Raw genomic sequence first — 19,021 nt, 5'->3', positions numbered from 1 at the left:
TTATCATGAGTTGGGCAGTTGGCGTAGCCTTGTCGGCCTAGCCCACTTTAGTTTAATTTTTTTTAACCGTGTAATGAATCATTTGAACGGACTTACCCGAACTAAACTCAGGCTTGAATCTGAATTTTTTTGGAACCGGGCCTTGACCCGGCCCATAAACCCTTCAAGTTTTAAGCGGTGAAGCAAGCAAAAAGAAAAAAAAAATGGCGGACATTGAGATGGAGGAAGACCATCCCAGGTTAATTTTACATAATTTCCTCACAGAAGATGAATGCAAGGTTAGAGCCCCAAAATTTCAATCCCAAATAATAATATCGTCAAGTTAACGAATGAATTTTATCAAAAAAAAAACTTCTTTTTTTTCGAAACAGGAATTGGAGTTCATACACAAGAGCTGTAGTACGATTGGATACAGGCCAAACGTATTTTCAACGACGCTTTCTCATCTCATAGCCACTAATTCTGCTCATCTAATCATCCCTTTTCTTCCCATCAGAGGTTCTCTTGTTTTTTTATTTTAAATCCTTTTTCGTTTTTTTTTTTTTTTGCTTTTTCTGTTATTTATTAATCGAAAAAATCATTGTTGTTAATATTAGTTTTCGAAATTTTGATTTGCAGATAGGTTGAAAGAGAAGGTAGAGGAGACCTTTGGTTGTGAATATGAGCTTGTTACGGAGTTTACTGGCCTCATTAGGTACCTGAAATTTTTTAAATATGATAATAGTGATATAAATAATTTTAATTTGTTTGGGTGTAATCGAACCTAGCTGAGCTCAAATAGTGGCAAACTCGAGCTCGACTCGAGATTCAGGACTCGATACTTTTTTTGAGCTTGATTCAAACATCAATTTCTAAGCTTGAGCTAGGCTTGAGACATAATTGAGCTACTTGATGAGTTCGATGAAGTTCACTTATCAATTTTAGAATTCAAACTCGATCAAGTTCACTCATATTTAAGCTCAAGTTTGTTCGTAATTAAGCTCATTTTATATAATAAGGGTAAATATGTAATTTTATAATATAAAATATACTAAAAAGGAAAAGGCTCAATTAGGCTCACGAGCAGTTTGAATCAAGTATTACAGTGCTCGGATTCTGTTTGATCGACAGCTTGAGCTTGGCTTGTTAATTATTGAATCAAATTCGAATTTTTTTAGTTGAACTTGAATAGCTTGCGAGCACCAATGTCTCATTTACACTACTTAAACCTATATTACTCGAACTCTAGTGATAGTGTGGGATATGGATATATGTCCAACTATGTTGATTTTTGTGAGTTTTTTCATATATTTCGATGGAAATTTAATTTCTTTGGGTAGTTAAACCTAGGGGATGTAATCGAGCCGAACGGAGCTCGACTTGAAATTCAAAGCTCCTCACTCAAACATCAATTTCTAAGCTCAAGTTTGGCTTGAGACACAATCAAGCTACCCAAGCTCAAGTTCAATTAAGCTTGTTTATCAATTTTCGTACTCAAGCTTGATTAAGCTTATTCATATTTAAGCTCGAACTTATTTGTAATTAAGCTCATTCCATGTAATAAGGGTAAAAAGGTAATTTCACTGTAAAAATATACTAGAAAAGTAAAAGCTTAATTAGGCTTGCGAACTGTTCTAGTCAAGTATACAATGCTCAAATTCCACTCGAGCTCAGCTCAATAACTACAAAATCAAATTCCAGTTTTTCCAAATCAAACTCGATTAACTTGCAAGCACTAATGCTTCATTTACACTATATTACTCGGATTCAGGTGATAGTGTGGGATACGGATATATGTCTGACTATGTTGATTTTTGTGAGTTTTTCATATATTTAGACTGCCTTTGGACATCTCCAAAACCATGTCTGAATATATTTCAAACACGAGTTTTTTTATGCATTTGCTTGTTTATTCACTTTACCCTTGATAAATGTTGTGTGATTACCATATATCATGTGTATTTGTAGTTGGAGCAGAGGAGCAAGCATAGGTTGGCATAGTGATGATAACAGGCCTTATCTCAAGCAACGTGATTTTACGGTTTGTGTTCACAGCTTTTTTTTGGGGAATGTCCTTTGCAATTAGTCTTTTGTCAATAATTCTTGTTGAGGGTGTTTTTCTTATTTGTCCAAAGGCAGTCTGTTATTTGAATAGTTACGGAAAGGATTTCGAAGGTGGACTGTTTCATTTCCAAGACGGGGAACCGAAAACAATTGCACCTATGGTCGGAGTAAGTGCGTGTGTTCAATATTTTCTTATGATATGTCTTCTCTTATTAGAATGGTGATGCACAATCAAATTGTTAGTAATATGATTTTGAAATGGATCTACATAAGTTATAAGATTTTGGCATGGATTGTACCCTGATGTTTGACAGGGGTGTGCTTAAATTTTTAACGGTTTTCCGTGTATTTGGAGGGTGTATTTCCATATCCATGTTTGGGACATTTGTCAGACATTGGTACTTTAAGAAAAATGAAGAGTTGGAGCCAAATAGTCTAGGATCATTTAAAATCAGTGAAGAAGATGCAGCCATGTTCCGCTTTATTAGGAATAGAAGCTAGTGAAAAGAATGTTTACTCATTAGTTTAATATACCGTTTGATTGATACTCACCGAGTTATTGCATATCAGGATGCTGTCATTTATACAGCTGACGGCCGTAATACACATTCCGTTGATGAGGTACTTTCGTGATCTCTGTCTCTCTTGTAATATGTGTTTGTGTATATATATTATAGTATCTAGTTCATCTATCAAAGGAAAGTGGATGCCATTCGGCAAGGATGAAGGCAAAGGGGCCCCCCAGAAATGGTAGATTTGCCATTTAACCCCTTAAATTTTTATGAAATTACATGCTAGTATAACAGTAAAATTGCACTTTGGCCCTCCCAATAATTTATGATTTATCTCTAGTCCCCCTAAAGCAATTTTCTGGCTTGGTCCCTGCTATTCATGTTCAATTGGGAAAAGCCGAGTAGCTGCTTAGTGTTCGGCTTGATACTGACTTCTAAGCAGGATTTTTGAGCTTGGATCAAGCAACAAAGATATTATTCAAACTTGTGCTGCATTATATAAAAACGGGTCCTTTACCTTGTTTCTACACTTTGTTTTTTTTTATGTATTAGATTATTTGACAGGTAACTAGCGGAGAACGGCTGACACTTACTTTATGGTTCAGCCGTGATAGTTCCCATGACGAGGATGCTAAACTTATTTTGCTACTTGAAGAAAACGTATTACACAAGTCTAACAATGTGCCATGGTCATTGCTACCTTTGCCAGCATCAGATAATATGTATTGGTTTTCTCCTCATCAAGCTTCTAATCAGGACATCGGATTCGATATTCGTTTGGGAAGATTACATGCTCTTGGATTTGACGTATATTATTCTCGAGACATGAACTTCGGCTCAGATTTATCCGAACTCCTCATGGAACCAATGCAATTAGCAAGGCGAGATCAGTTGCTTGACCATAAATTTGTCAATGTTCTGCATTCACTTCAGGTATTCTTACTATTGGTATTTTCAGCTTCAAAATTTTGTTAATTATGAGCGATAGAAGAACATTATACGATCGTATTACTGTAATTGAATTTAATATAATTTGACCCCTTTACTTTTACAAGATCATTAATAGGTCCAAATTGATAACACCTGCCACTAAATTGATGACGTTGATATCTATGAATCTGTTAACACCATTAATATTGTTATTAACTGCAGCAGTTAATAGTGTTATCAATCTGGACTTACTAATATCATCATAAAAGTAAAGGGATCAAATTATACTAAATTAAAGGAGAGGGATTAGATATTAAATTTCGATGTAGTAGAGGGACTAAAACATAATTAGACTGATATAATCATCTTAACTTCAAATTGCTGCATTGAAGAATCGGTTTCAATAGATCAAGAATGGAAAATAAGCCATTTAATTTCATTAATATAAGTGTTGCATCGAAAAATGTACTAAGCGTTATGTTACTGGAACTTAGATGTGAGTGTTAGATAGGAGAATATGTTAATCTCTATGACAAACAGGTGGCGCAATTTTATTTTTGGGAAGGATGCAAATCTCAAGCTTTCACAAACGAGGTTCAATCCGGCAAGGCGGTTCGACTATCACGATCACAATCAGAGAAGATTACTCAGGTGAATTCCGTTTTTCTGAAGGATACTAAACTGGTTGAAACAGTTTTTCAAAGTGCGGGTCAATGTTATTTCAATTTAGCCACTTTTTCTGCTGCAATCACTGAATGGGAGGATTATTCATGTAAGTTACATAAAGAAATTTTATTGAGCTTGCCTCAATGGAGAGCTCATCAAGCTATTTATAGTGTAAAATTTGATGTGTAGAATCTATGGTGATCTTGTGATGAACATCTTAGGTTATTAGCGATTTTGGATTGTTAGATTTTATAGCCCAAAACTGTTTTTGCTTTGTGATCAAATCAACTAAATCAGATCGGTTTTGTTGGTTAAATCAGTTTAAACCAATTAAGGCTCGTCCCTAGCTGAACAATGAATTTGTGGCTGCCATGTGTCGTGGTCCAGTGAGAACTATGAATCTCACAGCGACTATAGTAAGCGTTCATATCACTCGTCATGTGTCATTTATGGACAAAACTGTGAGGTTCAACGAGCTTGAATGAACATTATCTTGTAGGTTGGCATGAGTAGTGACAATTGGTATCAGAGTTAGTTCTAGAGGTACTAATGATGTGTCGTTGAGGACAATGGACTTTCATTCGAGAGATGTCACGGTCCTAGAGAGGGAGTCGTGAATCATGCATAAGTGTGTAATAGAGTTAGTCTCAGAATATAAGTGTTCCATGCCATATCCTCACTCTGTGAGACATCTTTTGTGGAAAAAAAACCATGAGATCTAATGGGCTGAAACGGATAATACTTTACAGGTTGGTGTGAACCGTGACATTATGCTTTGTGTTCGTCCTGTCCAATTAGGAGGTGTCTTCTACAAAATAAGTTGGACGGCAATCGGCATTGTTTAGGAATTCAGCCATTCCCTTTATGCATCGATAACTATCATCGGTATATGCTATCGGTATTACATTCTTCTCGGATATTTACAGTATCCAATACTCACATTCGAGTCAATGTAATAGTTTCTCACCCTCCCTAACCCATAGGTGAAGGTGAAAAATTACATTTCTCTTGGTTTAATCACGTCCTTGTTGAACACATACCTCATATCCCGATACTAAGCCCGAGCACAATAACACCGTTCCTCTCTAGCCCAAAGGTGAACCCCTCTCTCTCCATATATATATTTAGACTGATATTGACTGAAAGTAATTAGTTTTTCACTCCCTAACCCATAGGTGAAAGGTGGAACACTAAATTTCTCTCTTTAATCATGTCCTTGTTGAACATATATGGTAAAAATATCAAAAATATCATAGAGTTTCTTGTACTAAGAGTTAGATTGTCTTTTGTAATCTCTATTAAAAAATAGACAAATTAGTCATTATACGTTTGTTCAAAGAGCATATTGATCCTTTCTATTAAAAGTTCATTCATTTGTACGGATAAAAATAGTGGAACTAGTTTTTAACAGTAAAAATGAAAGAAATTTTTAACAGAATGATTAGTTTACTATTTGATTTAGCACACAATGATTAATTTGCTCTTTTTGAGTAGATGGGGTAAAATGTAATCCGACTCTTAATAGAGGGGCTTTCATGGTACTTTTACTCACATTCCTCATATCTGATACCTAAGTCATAATAACATATTTCTCTCTCTAACCGATATTCACACCCAAGTTAAAGTAATGCAATTATTCACTCTCTCTCACCCATAGGTGAAAAGTGAAAACTACATCTCTCTCTCTCTGATGTATACGCCCCTTCCTTTTAGAAACAGGTAACGTTATATTGTAAGAAAAAGTGATACAGTCTCTTTTTTAACTTTATATATATGTATGTATGCATATAAATGTGAGTATATATATTTTGATTGCAATATATATAGGGAATGCTTTTTGTCTGAAGACTGGTTTAGGGAAAGAGGGTGCTGTGCTTCATGAGTGAGAAAATTGTTTTGGAGCTTTGTCCCCACATGCTGCATTTGCTGACATTCTTTTGTATATAAAATTTTTTCGGTTTTAAAAGAAAATGGTCCATTCTTTTTATTAAAGTTAAAGAAGATTATGTTTATGAAAATAAATCCATTAATCAATAAATAATTGCAGATAAGATGGCAGAATCAAGGGATATATTATATCATGAATAAAAAGGAATTCAGTATATTATCTAGTTTCGGATTTCGAATACAGATGTGTTTTTTGAAAATTCGGAAAAATTCCGAAATCCCATTGATATTTTGTATTTTTAATAATTTTTTATCGAAAATAATATTGTATAAGAGTGAATATTTAGTATATTGATAATATTTTTTTTTTGTTTCGCAAGTAGTTTTAAGAAAACTCAACTCCGAAATTTTACTGGATAAACAAATCATTGTATTTATGGTGTCAAATATAAATAATTTTTTAAAAAACATATAAAATAGCATAAAGAAAATTTGGTTTTCAATCTATTAAATTATTAATTTTATTTCATTTTATTTAAATTATGATATTAATAAACCAATAATAATATGACATGTGTCAACTTTTATACATTTTCTTTGAATGAAATAAGATGCAATTAATAATTTAAACATTATTATTAATAAAAAAATACTAAATAAGAAAACAGTATAATCAATTTTGTAGTGTAGCTTAAATAATTACTATGGGTACATAAAAAAGTAGATCAAAACAGATCTATTTATTTAGCAATAAAATTAAATATAAATAAAAATAAATTAAAAAGAAAAAAATTAGTGTTGTGCAGGCAGAGGCACATAGTGCATGCTTTTTCAAACAGATGAAATGAAGAATTGTTTTTAGTAGAAAAATGGTCCCCTCTACTGTGTTCTTCATAATCGAGGAAATGAGCTTCTTTTTTCCACTTTCAGTTCATTCTGTTTGTTTTATTGTTTATTTATAGGATTCTGTCTTTGGATAAAAACCCTCATTGCTTGGACTCAATCCAATTAAATTTTGTTTTTATTTAATTTATAATTAATTCTAGTTTATTACGATTTTGAATTGGTAAAAATAATATCAAAATTATTTTTCAATAAATATTATATAAAAGTTCTTGATTTTTTTTCTTGAAAAATTTAATTTTTTTTGAAAAGTTTGTAAAAAACTATCGTTTTAGTCCTTTAAATATTTACAAAATTTTAAATTAATTTAATAATAAAATTGATTTTGACCTTTTTTAAAATATAAAATTATGTCCATTTCAAACTCAAAAATTTTACAGCTTAATCCCTTGAAAATTGTAAAGTTCGACGAAATTATATTTTTAGCTCTCTTCAAAAATTTGCAATTCAAATCCGGTCCCTCCAAAAATATATATATATAACTTTGCCTCTACTTTCATATACGTTAAAGAAAAATAACTTAGATATTTTGATTCTTCATTTACTTAATGTTGTACACATATACAAACGTAGATCTATTAATAATCTCAATACACGAAAAATAAGAAAAATTAAATATACTCATATTAAATACATATTCGACATTTTCCCAAAGTGAAATGCATTTCTCAACTCTTTTCTTCAAGCCGAAATTCGAATATTGAATTGGTCCAACGTATTTTTTAAAAATAATTCAATATAACTGTACGAACTAATTAGATTCAATCTCGTATTTTTTTAAGAAATTATAGATTTTCTTCATTAAAGAAAACTTCAAATTTAAAATAATGTACATAAAGGATCTCAACATGCTAGCACTAGATTATGAAAGCCTGGGTTACAAATTTTCTTGGATTTTCCCTTTCCTGCATAAAAGGGAAAATTTTCAATTTTCTCAACTCTCCAAATGCATTGAAAAAAAAAAGATGGGTAATTTTTTTTGGTAAATGAGTTAAGCTTTGTCTAGTTGTTGAAGCATTTGGGAACCGGTAAGAGTTGGAGTCGGGATCGGAGGGAGAGACGGTTTTCCGATACGAGGCTCCACCGTTATGTGGTTGTCGCGGGTGAGCGTGTGTTGCCTTTTACGCACCGCTCTTACCAGTGGCTCCATCATTGCTGCCACCCCAATTCCGTTCACCGTTTGTGGTTGTTCTGATCTCTTACGCGAACTCTCTCCGACTACCATTTCTTCATGCCCTTTTCCATCCTTCAAAAACAATACATATTTTAGATATGAAGAAAATTTGATAATGGTACTTAAGGCAAATATGTTCATATTTGGATTTGAGTGTCGAATATGAATATTTCAATATTTAATAGCCACAATGTGCTACAACTATACCAAAATCGAGTCAGGCCAAACCCCAAACGGAGGGGAAAGGATATTGTAACCCTACTTTCTCTATTTACAATACTCAAAATTGAAATTTTACTTAAGAGATATTGAGAATATATATAAATGGTTAATATTTTAAATAAGTCATATTGTGCTACTGAGTATATTGGAGTTGAATCGAGTCGAATTAGATTCCGAATGAGAGAGAGAAAAGCTCTTTTAATGCCAATTTTCACCCTGACAATACTCAAAACCGAAACCTTACTTAAGAGATGTGAATATTGCCAAAAAAAAAAAGGAAGAAGGGTGAGGTTGCCTTTGAATTTTGTTAGTATATTTAATTAAGTCCTTATACATTTATTAAAACAAATAATCCATTAAACTTTAATTGGTAACCAAAGAAGCTCTTAATCTTTTTTTAACTTGTATCCAAATAAGCATCTATACTGCAACTTATACCTAAATAAAATTCTCAATATAAATCATTATTTAAGGGCTAATTTAAAAACAAAACAAAATATACGGGTTTATTTGAGTTACAAAAAAAAGTTTAGAAGCATATTTTTAAAAAAACTAGTTTAAGGGCTTCTGTAGTAATTTGACCTTTTTAATGATTTGTATAAACCCTTAAAAACCAAATAAGCTCTTAATCTTTAACTTGTATCTAAATAAGCCTCTATCCTTTAGTTTAAACTTAAATAAAATTCTTAATATAAATCATTATTTAAGAGCTAATTTAAATACAAATCAAAACATAAGGGTTTATTTGAGTTGCAACAAAAGTTTAGAGGCTTATTTTTTTAAAAAACTAGTTTAAGGGCTTCTTTAGTAATTTAACCTTTTTTAATATCTTGTTTTAAAAAAAATCTAAATATGGTTTTAAAAATAACATAGTAACATACATTGATGGACGAAGCAGCTGACATTGGGCATTTAACAGGCCGATCTTCATCTTGTGGTTCCATAGGATGTTCAACGGGCCAGAAATCAACGTCGAACTCCACCGCATGCGGCTGCCGGCGAAAGTCCAAGTCCATACCACCGTCGATTCTAGTCTCCCAGCTCCGGTGACTCCCCTCTACCGGTAATACTTCACTTTCCTTTCTTTCCTGAAACCAAAACAAACACACACCGATTCAAAGAGAGGCCATTAATACAGCAATTTCGTAAAAGTTTGAATCAAATTCGAGGCCAATTTCTCCATTTAAAAGAGAGGAATGAAAGGAGGCACTTACGAAAACATCGAGAGAGGGGAATTGGGGAGAGAAATACGGTGTTGAGCTCATGCCAGACGCTGAGGAAAATCTTACTTTGTATCAGTGAAAGAGAGAGAAACGGAAAGTAAAAGGGGAAAATTAAAAAAAAAGAAGAAAAAGAAGAGAAAGGAGAGCATGAAAAGACGAAGAAACAAAGAGAGAGAGAGAGAGAGAGAAGGGCGTGTGGGATCGGCTGTACAGTGAAAGACCATGAAAGGTTACCCGCACCATACATGTACATATAATATATATATATATACTTAGCTTATTACAATTGAGGAAAATAATCATCTAAATATTTCATAAAATATTATCATTAAAATTAAATATAAATTTGTTCGAAATAGCAATGTTGAGTGAACAAATGTTATACAACCGGATTGATAATCGAATTGATTAAGTTATCGATTAATCAATCTAATTGATATGTTGAGTTCGATCAAATAAATTATTAAAAGATTCATAAAAATATTAAAAATATAAAAAATTTGATTCAACCGTCCGGTTCAATCGGTCCATACCAGTTCTTAGGTCAACTGATTAAATGCCCTATTTTAGACCAGTATCTTGGCTAGATCCGATTTGACTAGTCGGTCTAGTCCCGTTCAAACAACCTTGATTTTGAGTTTAAATTTCATCATATATATGTATTTTCTTTTAGATTTGATATAAAATTGTAAAAAAAGATAAAAATACTCTCAAAATAATATTTAGTGCTTTGTAAAAAAAGTTTTTCGATACTTCCACAATTAAGGCGAGTGCATAGGTAAGTTAGTTATTGAATTATACTACTTTTTTTTAATTAAATTTTATCTCAATTTATCCAAAAATAATATCATCCGATAAGAACATGACACATGGCATATTTTTATTGGATGTAGTACTCTCTTTTTTTTTTATAAAATTAATAGTTTAAGAACCGCTTACAATACATGTAGGTAAATTAGTTCTTAAATTATATCTCAATTTCTTTTATAAAAAAAGTTATCTCAATTTATCCAAAAATAATATCATCCGATAAGAATATGACACATGGCATATTTTTATTGGATATCATACACTTTTTTTTAGATAAAATGAGATAAAATTGATATTTTAAAAGTCATTATAAAAAAAAAGAAAAAAGAAAGAACCAATCTTGGAATTGAAGAATGTATGTTGATGGATGAATCAGGTGGAATGATTGGGTTGATGTAATCAAGTTGATTGGATCAGTTTTCCATATTTGAGTCGAAATTAATAAGTTTATATTGATGTAATTTAACGGAATCAAACTTAAGCTTAAGTTAAAAAAAAAAAGTTCAAGCTCAAGTTAACCTCAAATTTCGACTCGTGTTCAATAAAAAAGTTTGAGCTTGATTCGATATGCAAATTAAGATACATGCTTGACCTTGATTTATTAGGGTCAATTAAACTTGTTTGCCTAGAAAAAAATTAGTTTGTTTCTCGTGCTCACTTATGCTTGAGCTCTCTTAATTAGTGTTGATTGAACTTATTTTTATCTGTAGAAATGGATGAAATTTTTAATAGAAGAATCAATTTGTTCTTTGATTTAACATACATAGACTAATTTGCTCATCCGTATTCTGTAGGCCCATATTGGGCACGAGTTTTATGAATTAACACAATTTTACGATGATATGTTACATATAATTATATCAAATCAAAGAATAATGAACTTCAACGCACTCAAACCCACGACCTCTTGACAAACAACAATACCGATACCAATCGAGTTGAGACTCAATCGGCGAATTCAAAAAATTTGTAGATCTACATGATAGATGTGTATTTTATATTTATAAAATTAGAGTTATACCTTTATTCAGATATATATTTAGAAAAAAAAAAGAATTCAACTATAATTTATTTATTTTAAAATAAATATTAAATAAAAAATTCGAGTATCATATAAAAATATATATAATTCTTTTGTTAGCAAACTTCAAATTTTAACTTTTTTTTTCTTTATTTATTTATTACTTTGCTAGTTCTCTCTATATGTCTCTTTTTCTTGGGGAGCTTTTTCTCTTTTTTAATTTTGCCCTTTTCTTTTTTGGGGTTTACTCCTCTTTTATTGCTTTTAAGAAACGGCAGCTGTAGTTAGGTTGAAAAATCTTTCAATTCCCCACTTTTTTGCTTTTTTTTTTGTTCTTGGGGGCCATGCACAACTTGTAAAATTGATCAAAAACATGATAATTTTAGACACGACACGAATATAGTATAGAAAAATCGAATTAATCCGGATTTGATTTATCTTGATTCGAGTAGAAAAAAATCGAGCCATGACATAATCAGACCTATAGACATTTCATCCCTTACCTTAAACCTTCCCACTTACTCGACCGAATAGTGTCACAACCTTATTTTAATATGTTTTTGGCCCGAAAATCCAAGTAAAATATTAGCATAATATCAAATTTAGTTTTCAATATTTATATTTTTCTGTCAATTTCACCTTAATATTTTAAAAGGAGTCAAATTTAACCATCAACATTTCAAAAAGAGTCGAATTATTGTTTTTAATGTAAATACTGATTAAAACATTAAATTTTTAAACAGAACAGCCTGCATGACAATCCACATGTATTTCATGCTTTTTTTATGAACTTTTTATTTTTATTTTTTTTGAATTTTGAATTTTTTATTATTTTTTGAATACTTTTATTACATTCCCATTAACTATTGTCATGTCAACAATATCTTTAAAAAATTAATGTTTTAGTTAGCATTTCTATTAAAGAAAGAAATTTGACTCTTTTCGAAAGGTTAATGATCAAATTTAGCTTAAAAATAATAATTGCTAAATTAACAAAAAAAATGTAAACATTGATAGCTAAATTTGACATTAGACTTAAAAAAAAATCCCCATCTTGATAACATTTTAATTATTAAATTATAATTCAAACCAAACTAGACATGTTCATGGGTCGGGCTACCCGCTCAAGCCCGAAAGCCCGTACGAAATTTGAGAGGATTTGGGTAAAAATATTAGGCCCAAAAAATAAGCTTGGGTGAAAAAAATAGGCCCATTTAAAATATGGGTTAGCCTCGAGCTTGAACATTCAAAGCGCGAGCCCGACCCGACCTGACCTATTTTTAAGTTTATAATATATTATATTATATTATTTTTATATATTATGTAATTTAGAACACATTAAAAAAATAAACCTATACTAAATGTAAAATACTACTCTAATGTAAATACTAAAATAATGTTAAGATGACTATATAAAAAATTTCAATAAATAAAAATGTATAAAATTATTAAAAATTAAAATAATATAATATAAATATATATATATTTTTAAGAATTAAAAAAATAATATGGGTGGACCCTAAAATGAGTTTTGATTAATTTTCTATAAATATAAACGAGTTTGAGCAAAATTTTAAGCTCATAATTCGAGTTGGGCTGGGCATGAACAAATATAAAATATATTAATATCATGTTTAGACTCGGCCTATGAACGCATATACATATACATATATATATATATATATATAAAATAAAAGTACACAAAATCCAAGGGATAAAAGAGACAGAAATAAAAGCATAGAAGGCCTTTCTTTTTCACATTTTTGGCTCTAAAATAAGCACTGGCATGTATCCGTTGCTTCATTCCGTTGTAATCAATGTTAAAAGTGTGCTCAGTAGCTTCTATGGTTACGTCAGTTTTTATTCAAAGGGTAACAAATTTTGAAATTCGGAATTATTCGAATATATAAACCTGTTTAAAGATCGGGTTATTTGAACTTGGTCGAAGCTTAAGTATAAATAGTTTAAGACCATACAATAGCCCACCCTGAATTTGAGTGGTCTCGACTTATGAATACTTTTAATTATTCTATTATTAGTCTCCATTTTATGAGTTAAGTTCGAAGTTGGATTTCATTTCGTTTTGGGAAAAAAATAACGAAAATAGGTTTATTCTTTCCCCCAAGAGTTAATTGCACTATACGTCCTCAAACTTTAAAATATTATAATTACATCCTTAAACTATTGAGGTTATATCAATAAAGTCCTTCCATTAATAGAATAGTTAATTTAACCATTATGAGATGTCAAATCTTACGTGACATTGTTTAGAATGAAAATTTTAATGAAAAAAAATGAATTATGCAAAAACGGATGTTATAAATATCTTGTTTTGAGGTTTTCAAAGTTTTTACAAAAGTTTTATCATTCACTCTATCTCTTCTTCTTTTTTTTAGTTTTAACTTTTAAAAGTTTGCGGTAATATTTTACTTTTCTTTAAAATTTTCATTTTAAATTATGTCACATAAAATTTGACGTGTTATTTAATGGTTAAATTAACGATTTTAATGATAGGACTTTATTGATATAACATCGATAATTTGAGGATGTAATTAGAACATTTTGAAGTTTGAGGACCAATTTAGAATGAAAACTGTAGTTTGAGGATTTCTAGTGCAATTAACTCTTTACCCAATTATCTATTGAACTCGACGCCTAATAAGTTCATTTTAAGGTTTGGTTTGAATTTTTTGGGTTAATTGTACTAGATGTACTTGAATTTAAAATATATCTTCAATCTTCCAAGCATTCTATTCAACGTCATCGGTCGTGAAGTCAAAAATCTTTTTCTTACAGGCCATAATTGAATTATAAATGTTTGGGATATCAAAATGCAATTTCATTGTTATATTAACTTAATATTTTATAATTTCTCTAGGGTTTAAACAATAAATTTACCATTTGTGTGGTGGTAAGGGAGGCCTTTGCTTGGTCCGTAGCACCAATTAGGTCTTTCAATTAGCCTATCCCAAAATGCAAATTCGTCACTGTATTAACTTAACATTTTATAATTCTCTAAGGGTTAAACAATAAATTTACCATTTAGGGGGAAAGGGTGGGTTGCTTGCCAAGTCCTTTCATGAAACATATTTAAAATATATGTGGCATAGACAACATAGATTTGACGAGTTAAAAAAGAATGAAATAACCCTCATAAATTTTATTAGCACAATTTGTTTTTATAACGTCAAATCCATGCGATGTACATGCAGTAGGTACATAAATATTTATAATTTGATCCATATGGTTTAAATATGCTCTACATTATGTGTATAATTGCACCAATTAATAAAAGTTCATGTATCAAATTACACATTAGATCGAAGTTAATGAATAAATTTAATATTTATCGCAAAATTTATTTTCAAAACCTTAAAACTTTTCCCATTTGTTACTAAAAGAACAAAAAGATAAGCATGAAATATATATGGCAAACATGCATGTAATAAACTTTATCAAAATATGATTTTAACCTCGATTTTTATAATATCATTAGTTAATTCAAATAATAAATGATATTAGCTATTTTAAATAAATTGTTTGATATGGACCGCTTCCAACTCGAAAAACCCATGTCAACATGATGACTATGAGAGGTGTGTTTTATGAAAAAAAATCCACATTAGTAATTTAACCAAAAATGGTTAATGGTGTATTATTTAAACTAATTAATAACATCATAAAAATTAATGACCAGATGTCAAATTGAAATATAAGGATTAAATCAAAAATTTGAGCATAAAAAAATCACAATTTGACCAATATATATTATACAAATCTCAAAATATATCGCAACAATTCGTCCAGTGTTCATGGATTAGGTCGAAGTTCAACACTTGATGGTATCTCAAAATATATAGCGGCAAATGATAGATACACAAGAAATCATTGGGTATTCCTGGGCTGGGCTGAAGTAGGTATTTAACACCGAAGTTGATGATTAGACTGATAGAAAGACATGAAACACTTCAATTCGAGGATTTGATCGGAAAGTCATGAAGTTTAAGGAGTAATTTAGATCTCATTCCATTGTTTGAGGACATTTAATGAAATTAACCTTTTTACATTATTATAGACAGATGGCAGATAGACAAGCAATCTTGCCAAACCATTTGTCACTAATATACATTTAGCCGGCAATATAAACCATTTCACCTCAACACGTCCTTTTTTTTTAAAATATTTATTATTTTTAAATTTGTTGACCCAAAAAATATAAAAAAAATAACAATAATTACGTAAAAGGGCATTTACAAGCTGGAAATTAAAATTTTAAACCTCAAATAAATAGAAAAAAAAACAGCTTCAGAAACTTCAATTCGTAGTTGTTTTTCGCCTTCCTCTTCTCTGAGAACAAACATTTAGCGACGAAAATTGAAGAAAAGAAAATTAAATTATGGGGTTATGGAAGAAGGTCACTGGCATTATTAAAGATAAGAACAGCATAGTTTGGGCTAATTTTTCCAGCAAAAGTTCGTTTCGGAATCCCGATCTCGAGACCTCCATCATCAAAGCCACGAGCCATGATGAGTATCATATTGATAAAAGGAATGCTCAAATTGTGTTCTCGTGGATACGAGCGTCGCCGATTAGTCTTCGTCCTCTAGTTTGGGCTTTGTCTAGGAGAATGGAGAAGACTCGGAGTTGGGTCGTTGCCGTTAAAGGTTTAATGCTAATGCACGGTGTGTTTTATTGTAAAGTTCCCGCCGTCGAAAAGATGGGGCGGTTGCCATTCGATTTATCGAGTTTCACCGACGGGGATACAACGTCGGGAAAGACATGGGGTTTCAATGCTTTTGTACGTGAATACTATGCGTTTTTAGACCAACGAGCCCTCGTTTTGTCGGAAAAAGACAATCGAAAAGCCGATGATCGTTCGCCGATGGCGCAACAACTGTCGAAACTACAAAAATTGCAATCTTTGCTAGATATGTTGCTACAAGTCAAGCCACGAGCTGAAAACATGAAACTCCCGTTGATTCTCGAAGCTATGGATTGTATCATTATTGAGATATACGACGTTTATAGCCGGATTTGCGCCGAGATCACCAAGGTGCTGTTGAACATATACTCGGTCAAAAAACCCGAAGCAGCGACGGCATTGAAGGTTCTCCAAAAGGCGATGACACAAGGCGAGGAACTTTCATCGTTTTTCGACTCTTGTAAGGAATTCGGTGTCATGAATGCCAACGAGTTCCCCACGGTCGCTCAGATCCCGAAGGAAGAAGTCGAAGAACTCGAGAGAATCGTCAATTGGGCTTCAGATACGACCTACGAAGATTCCATCGGGGATTATAGTATCGAGGAAAATGACAAAACGGCGGCCATTGTTGAACACAAGGAAGCTTTGAAGACAGTAATAACAGATAAATGGGTGGTTTTTGATGAAAATTTAAAGATCAATGAAGAAAAAAATAATAAAAATTTTTCATTTGCTGAAGAAACTGCTGCACTCATTGAATATGTTCCAGTTTATAATTATCATCAACAAGAAATTCCAGATTTAATTAGTTTCTAGCAGTAACCAGTTTATTTAGGAAAAAGAAACTTTGTTTTTCATTACATTTTTCTAACTATTTTCGTGAAATTTTCTATGTATATATTATATGGTAATGCAGACTTATATATATATATTATCTTTTGTATTTTGGTTTGTTTGTCAGTGTTTTAATTAAATAGATCATGATGTATATATGTTTGCATTTATTTTCTTGGAAGATCGAGGCGAAAACATGCAAAATAATTTTTTTAGAATTAAATTATAATTTTATGATTTTTGGAGAGTTAATGTGGAATTTAATCTTATACTCATTTATAATTTTATAAAATATAAAAGGACCAATGTGATATTTTTTATTTTAGGGGGGCTTTGGCTCGTGCTAGTCCCTTATGCTATTCTTGTTGATGAATAGACGAAACTATAACCACTAAAGAGCTTTACATATGGGGACCTGAATCATGATTTTGCTAATGATGTTTGAATCAGACTAAATTAACTGGTTGAATTGAAAATCGATTCGAAGATGATATTAGATCAGTTGAACTGCAGAATTGAGTTTTTTTAATAAAATTTTAATATTTTTAATCAAACCAATGATCTAATAAATTCGATCATCTATCCAATTCTAAAAACATTGGGTTTCACCAATTCAAGCATCAAGAGGCCCCACAGCTCCTTTTTTAGAGTCAATAGATAAAACTTTGAAGATACGCAAGGTTTTTATGGTCGCTTTTCAGTGTAACACTCAAAGAGAACATTTCTTAAGTTGTGTGATGTTTCGCACGTGAACAAAATTTTTAATTGATTTGATTTGAGATTAAATCACTCAAAACGAAATCCAGAAAACTCAATAGGACTTTAATCCAGTTGAGTGGAGATTGAATAGTGACAAATTCAAACTTGATTAAAAATTTGAGGCTCGATACTCGACAAACTTTACCGAGTATCATTTTCTAAATTCGAGCTCCTTTCGATATGTAATCGAGCTACTTGAGCTCAAGCTAGAATTAAAATTTTGCATACACAAATTTTTAGGTCCTATTATAGAGATTGCTTCAAATTAGTCCCAATGCTATTAAATGAATTAATTTAGTCCCTAGATTAGTAAAAAATAAAATAATGATTGGAGTTAATATTAACTTTTTATATTTCTGTAAATAAAAATTTTTATTTGGAATTGAACTGTAAATAAAAAATAAATTTCATGTTATTTTTTAAACATTAAGTGTTATCTCTATTAAATTTTAGCTTGATTTAATTTTTTTTATTAATTCGATGATTAAATTGATTCATTTAATAGATTGATCTGCACCGACTTCTATAATAAAGGAACTACTTTCACCCAAAATTTTATATTAATTTAACTCAATAAATAATGATTTTTATAGATGATATAATAAGATTTAATTATTTTTAAATGACTTTTACAATAGTATTAATGAGTTTAAGGACAATTTTTCCATTTATAAAATTATAATTCAATCCAAATCAATTCAAATGTAGATAATCATTTTTAAGTCAAACCTATTTTAACCCAAATAAATAATCTAGCTTTTGAACAAGTCTATCTCAATTTATTTATTAACTCCGATTTAGTGATGAATATTAAAATACTCACTTCAATATGGAATATTATATATATATGAGTTGATATACAATTTGGTACTTAAGTTTAGTATATCAATGTTTAATTTGATATTTGAGTTTAGTTTTAATGTTCATGACTTTAGTACCTGAGTTAAGTACTTGAGTTCGGTTTCAATATTCAATTTTGTACCTAAGATCTTTTTTTGGTCCCAAGTAAATATCTATGGTTTTTTTACTAGAGCAAACGTGCCAAACATTCATTGGGCCTAATGATGCCGTTTTGTTTGAGTATCAAATTGAACATTAAAACTAAACTTGAAACAAAAAAACTTCAAGTACCAAATTGAATATTGAAACTAAACTCAGATACCAAACAATAAATTAACCCAATATAAATCTATAAAGAATGAATGTTATTTTTTGTGGGAGCGTCTTAAAATGGAAAATTTTTCATTTAAATCCTTTAAAATTTTAAATTAATAAATGTAAAATTGCATTTTAAGATAAAATTTTGGTTAAATCCTTTTAAAAAAAAATTTCTGC

At 30.7% G+C, this 19,021-nt stretch overlaps 3 protein-coding genes across 4 annotated transcripts; 2 read left to right on the top strand and 1 right to left on the bottom strand.

The window, feature by feature from the left end:
• The first annotated feature begins 129 nt into the window (after positions 1-129).
• LOC107898752 (prolyl 3-hydroxylase 2) lies at positions 130-6,043 on the top strand. Of its 2 annotated transcripts, XM_016824276.2 has the most exons (9): positions 130-278; positions 372-498; positions 619-694; positions 1,948-2,020; positions 2,115-2,210; positions 2,614-2,664; positions 3,120-3,488; positions 4,026-4,136; positions 4,901-6,043. In XM_016824276.2, exons 1-9 carry the CDS (start codon positions 204-206, stop codon positions 4,994-4,996), a joined length of 1,074 nt encoding a protein of 357 aa, XP_016679765.1. In that variant the 5' UTR covers positions 130-203; the 3' UTR covers positions 4,997-6,043. The 2 variants fall into 2 exon arrangements, with proteins under 2 accessions (XP_016679765.1, XP_016679764.1); XM_016824275.2 differs by lacking the exon at positions 4,901-6,043 and having other exon boundaries at positions 4,026-4,381.
• A 1,737-nt stretch (positions 6,044-7,780) lies between these two features.
• Positions 7,781-9,806, bottom strand: LOC107898751 (uncharacterized). Its single transcript, XM_016824274.2, has 3 exons — positions 9,552-9,806; positions 9,219-9,425; positions 7,781-8,187 (listed from the first exon to the last, which is right to left on the bottom strand). Exons 1-3 carry the CDS (start codon positions 9,600-9,602, stop codon positions 7,933-7,935), a joined length of 513 nt encoding a protein of 170 aa, XP_016679763.1. The 5' UTR covers positions 9,603-9,806; the 3' UTR covers positions 7,781-7,932.
• A 5,981-nt stretch (positions 9,807-15,787) lies between these two features.
• On the top strand, positions 15,788-16,898 carry LOC107898340 (putative clathrin assembly protein At1g25240). Its single transcript, XM_041091469.1, has 2 exons — positions 15,788-16,747; positions 16,863-16,898. The coding sequence occupies exons 1-2, from the start codon at positions 15,788-15,790 to the stop codon at positions 16,896-16,898; spliced, it is 996 nt and encodes a 331-aa protein (XP_040947403.1).
• The last annotated feature ends 2,123 nt before the right edge of the window (positions 16,899-19,021 follow it).

Source organism: Gossypium hirsutum, chromosome D04 (genome assembly GCF_007990345.1).
Source record: "Gossypium hirsutum isolate 1008001.06 chromosome D04, Gossypium_hirsutum_v2.1, whole genome shotgun sequence".
In the NCBI taxonomy this organism is placed as follows: Eukaryota; Viridiplantae; Streptophyta; class Magnoliopsida; order Malvales; family Malvaceae; genus Gossypium; species Gossypium hirsutum.
The sequence above is the reverse complement of the archived record's forward strand: the minus strand, read 5'-3'. Positions and strand labels throughout refer to the sequence as shown.

Coding starts and splice junctions, on each gene's coding strand:
- LOC107898340 (XM_041091469.1), top strand. CDS start 15,788: ATGGGGTTATGGAAGAAGGTCACTGGCATTATTAAAGATAAGAACAGC. Junction 16,748..16,862: donor ACAAGGAAGCTTTGAAGACA/GTAATAACAGAT, acceptor AATATGTTCCAG/TTTATAATTATCATCAACAA.
- LOC107898751 (XM_016824274.2), bottom strand. CDS start 9,602: ATGAGCTCAACACCGTATTTCTCTCCCCAATTCCCCTCTCTCGATGTT. Junction 9,426..9,551: donor TCCCCTCTCTCGATGTTTTC/GTAAGTGCCTCC, acceptor TTTTGGTTTCAG/GAAAGAAAGGAAAGTGAAGT. Junction 8,188..9,218: donor CAGCTGCTTCGTCCATCAAT/GTATGTTACTAT, acceptor TTGTTTTTGAAG/GATGGAAAAGGGCATGAAGA.
- LOC107898752 (XM_016824275.2), top strand. CDS start 204: ATGGCGGACATTGAGATGGAGGAAGACCATCCCAGGTTAATTTTACAT. Junction 2,021..2,114: donor TCAAGCAACGTGATTTTACG/GTTTGTGTTCAC, acceptor ATTTGTCCAAAG/GCAGTCTGTTATTTGAATAG. Junction 3,489..4,025: donor ATGTTCTGCATTCACTTCAG/GTATTCTTACTA, acceptor TATGACAAACAG/GTGGCGCAATTTTATTTTTG.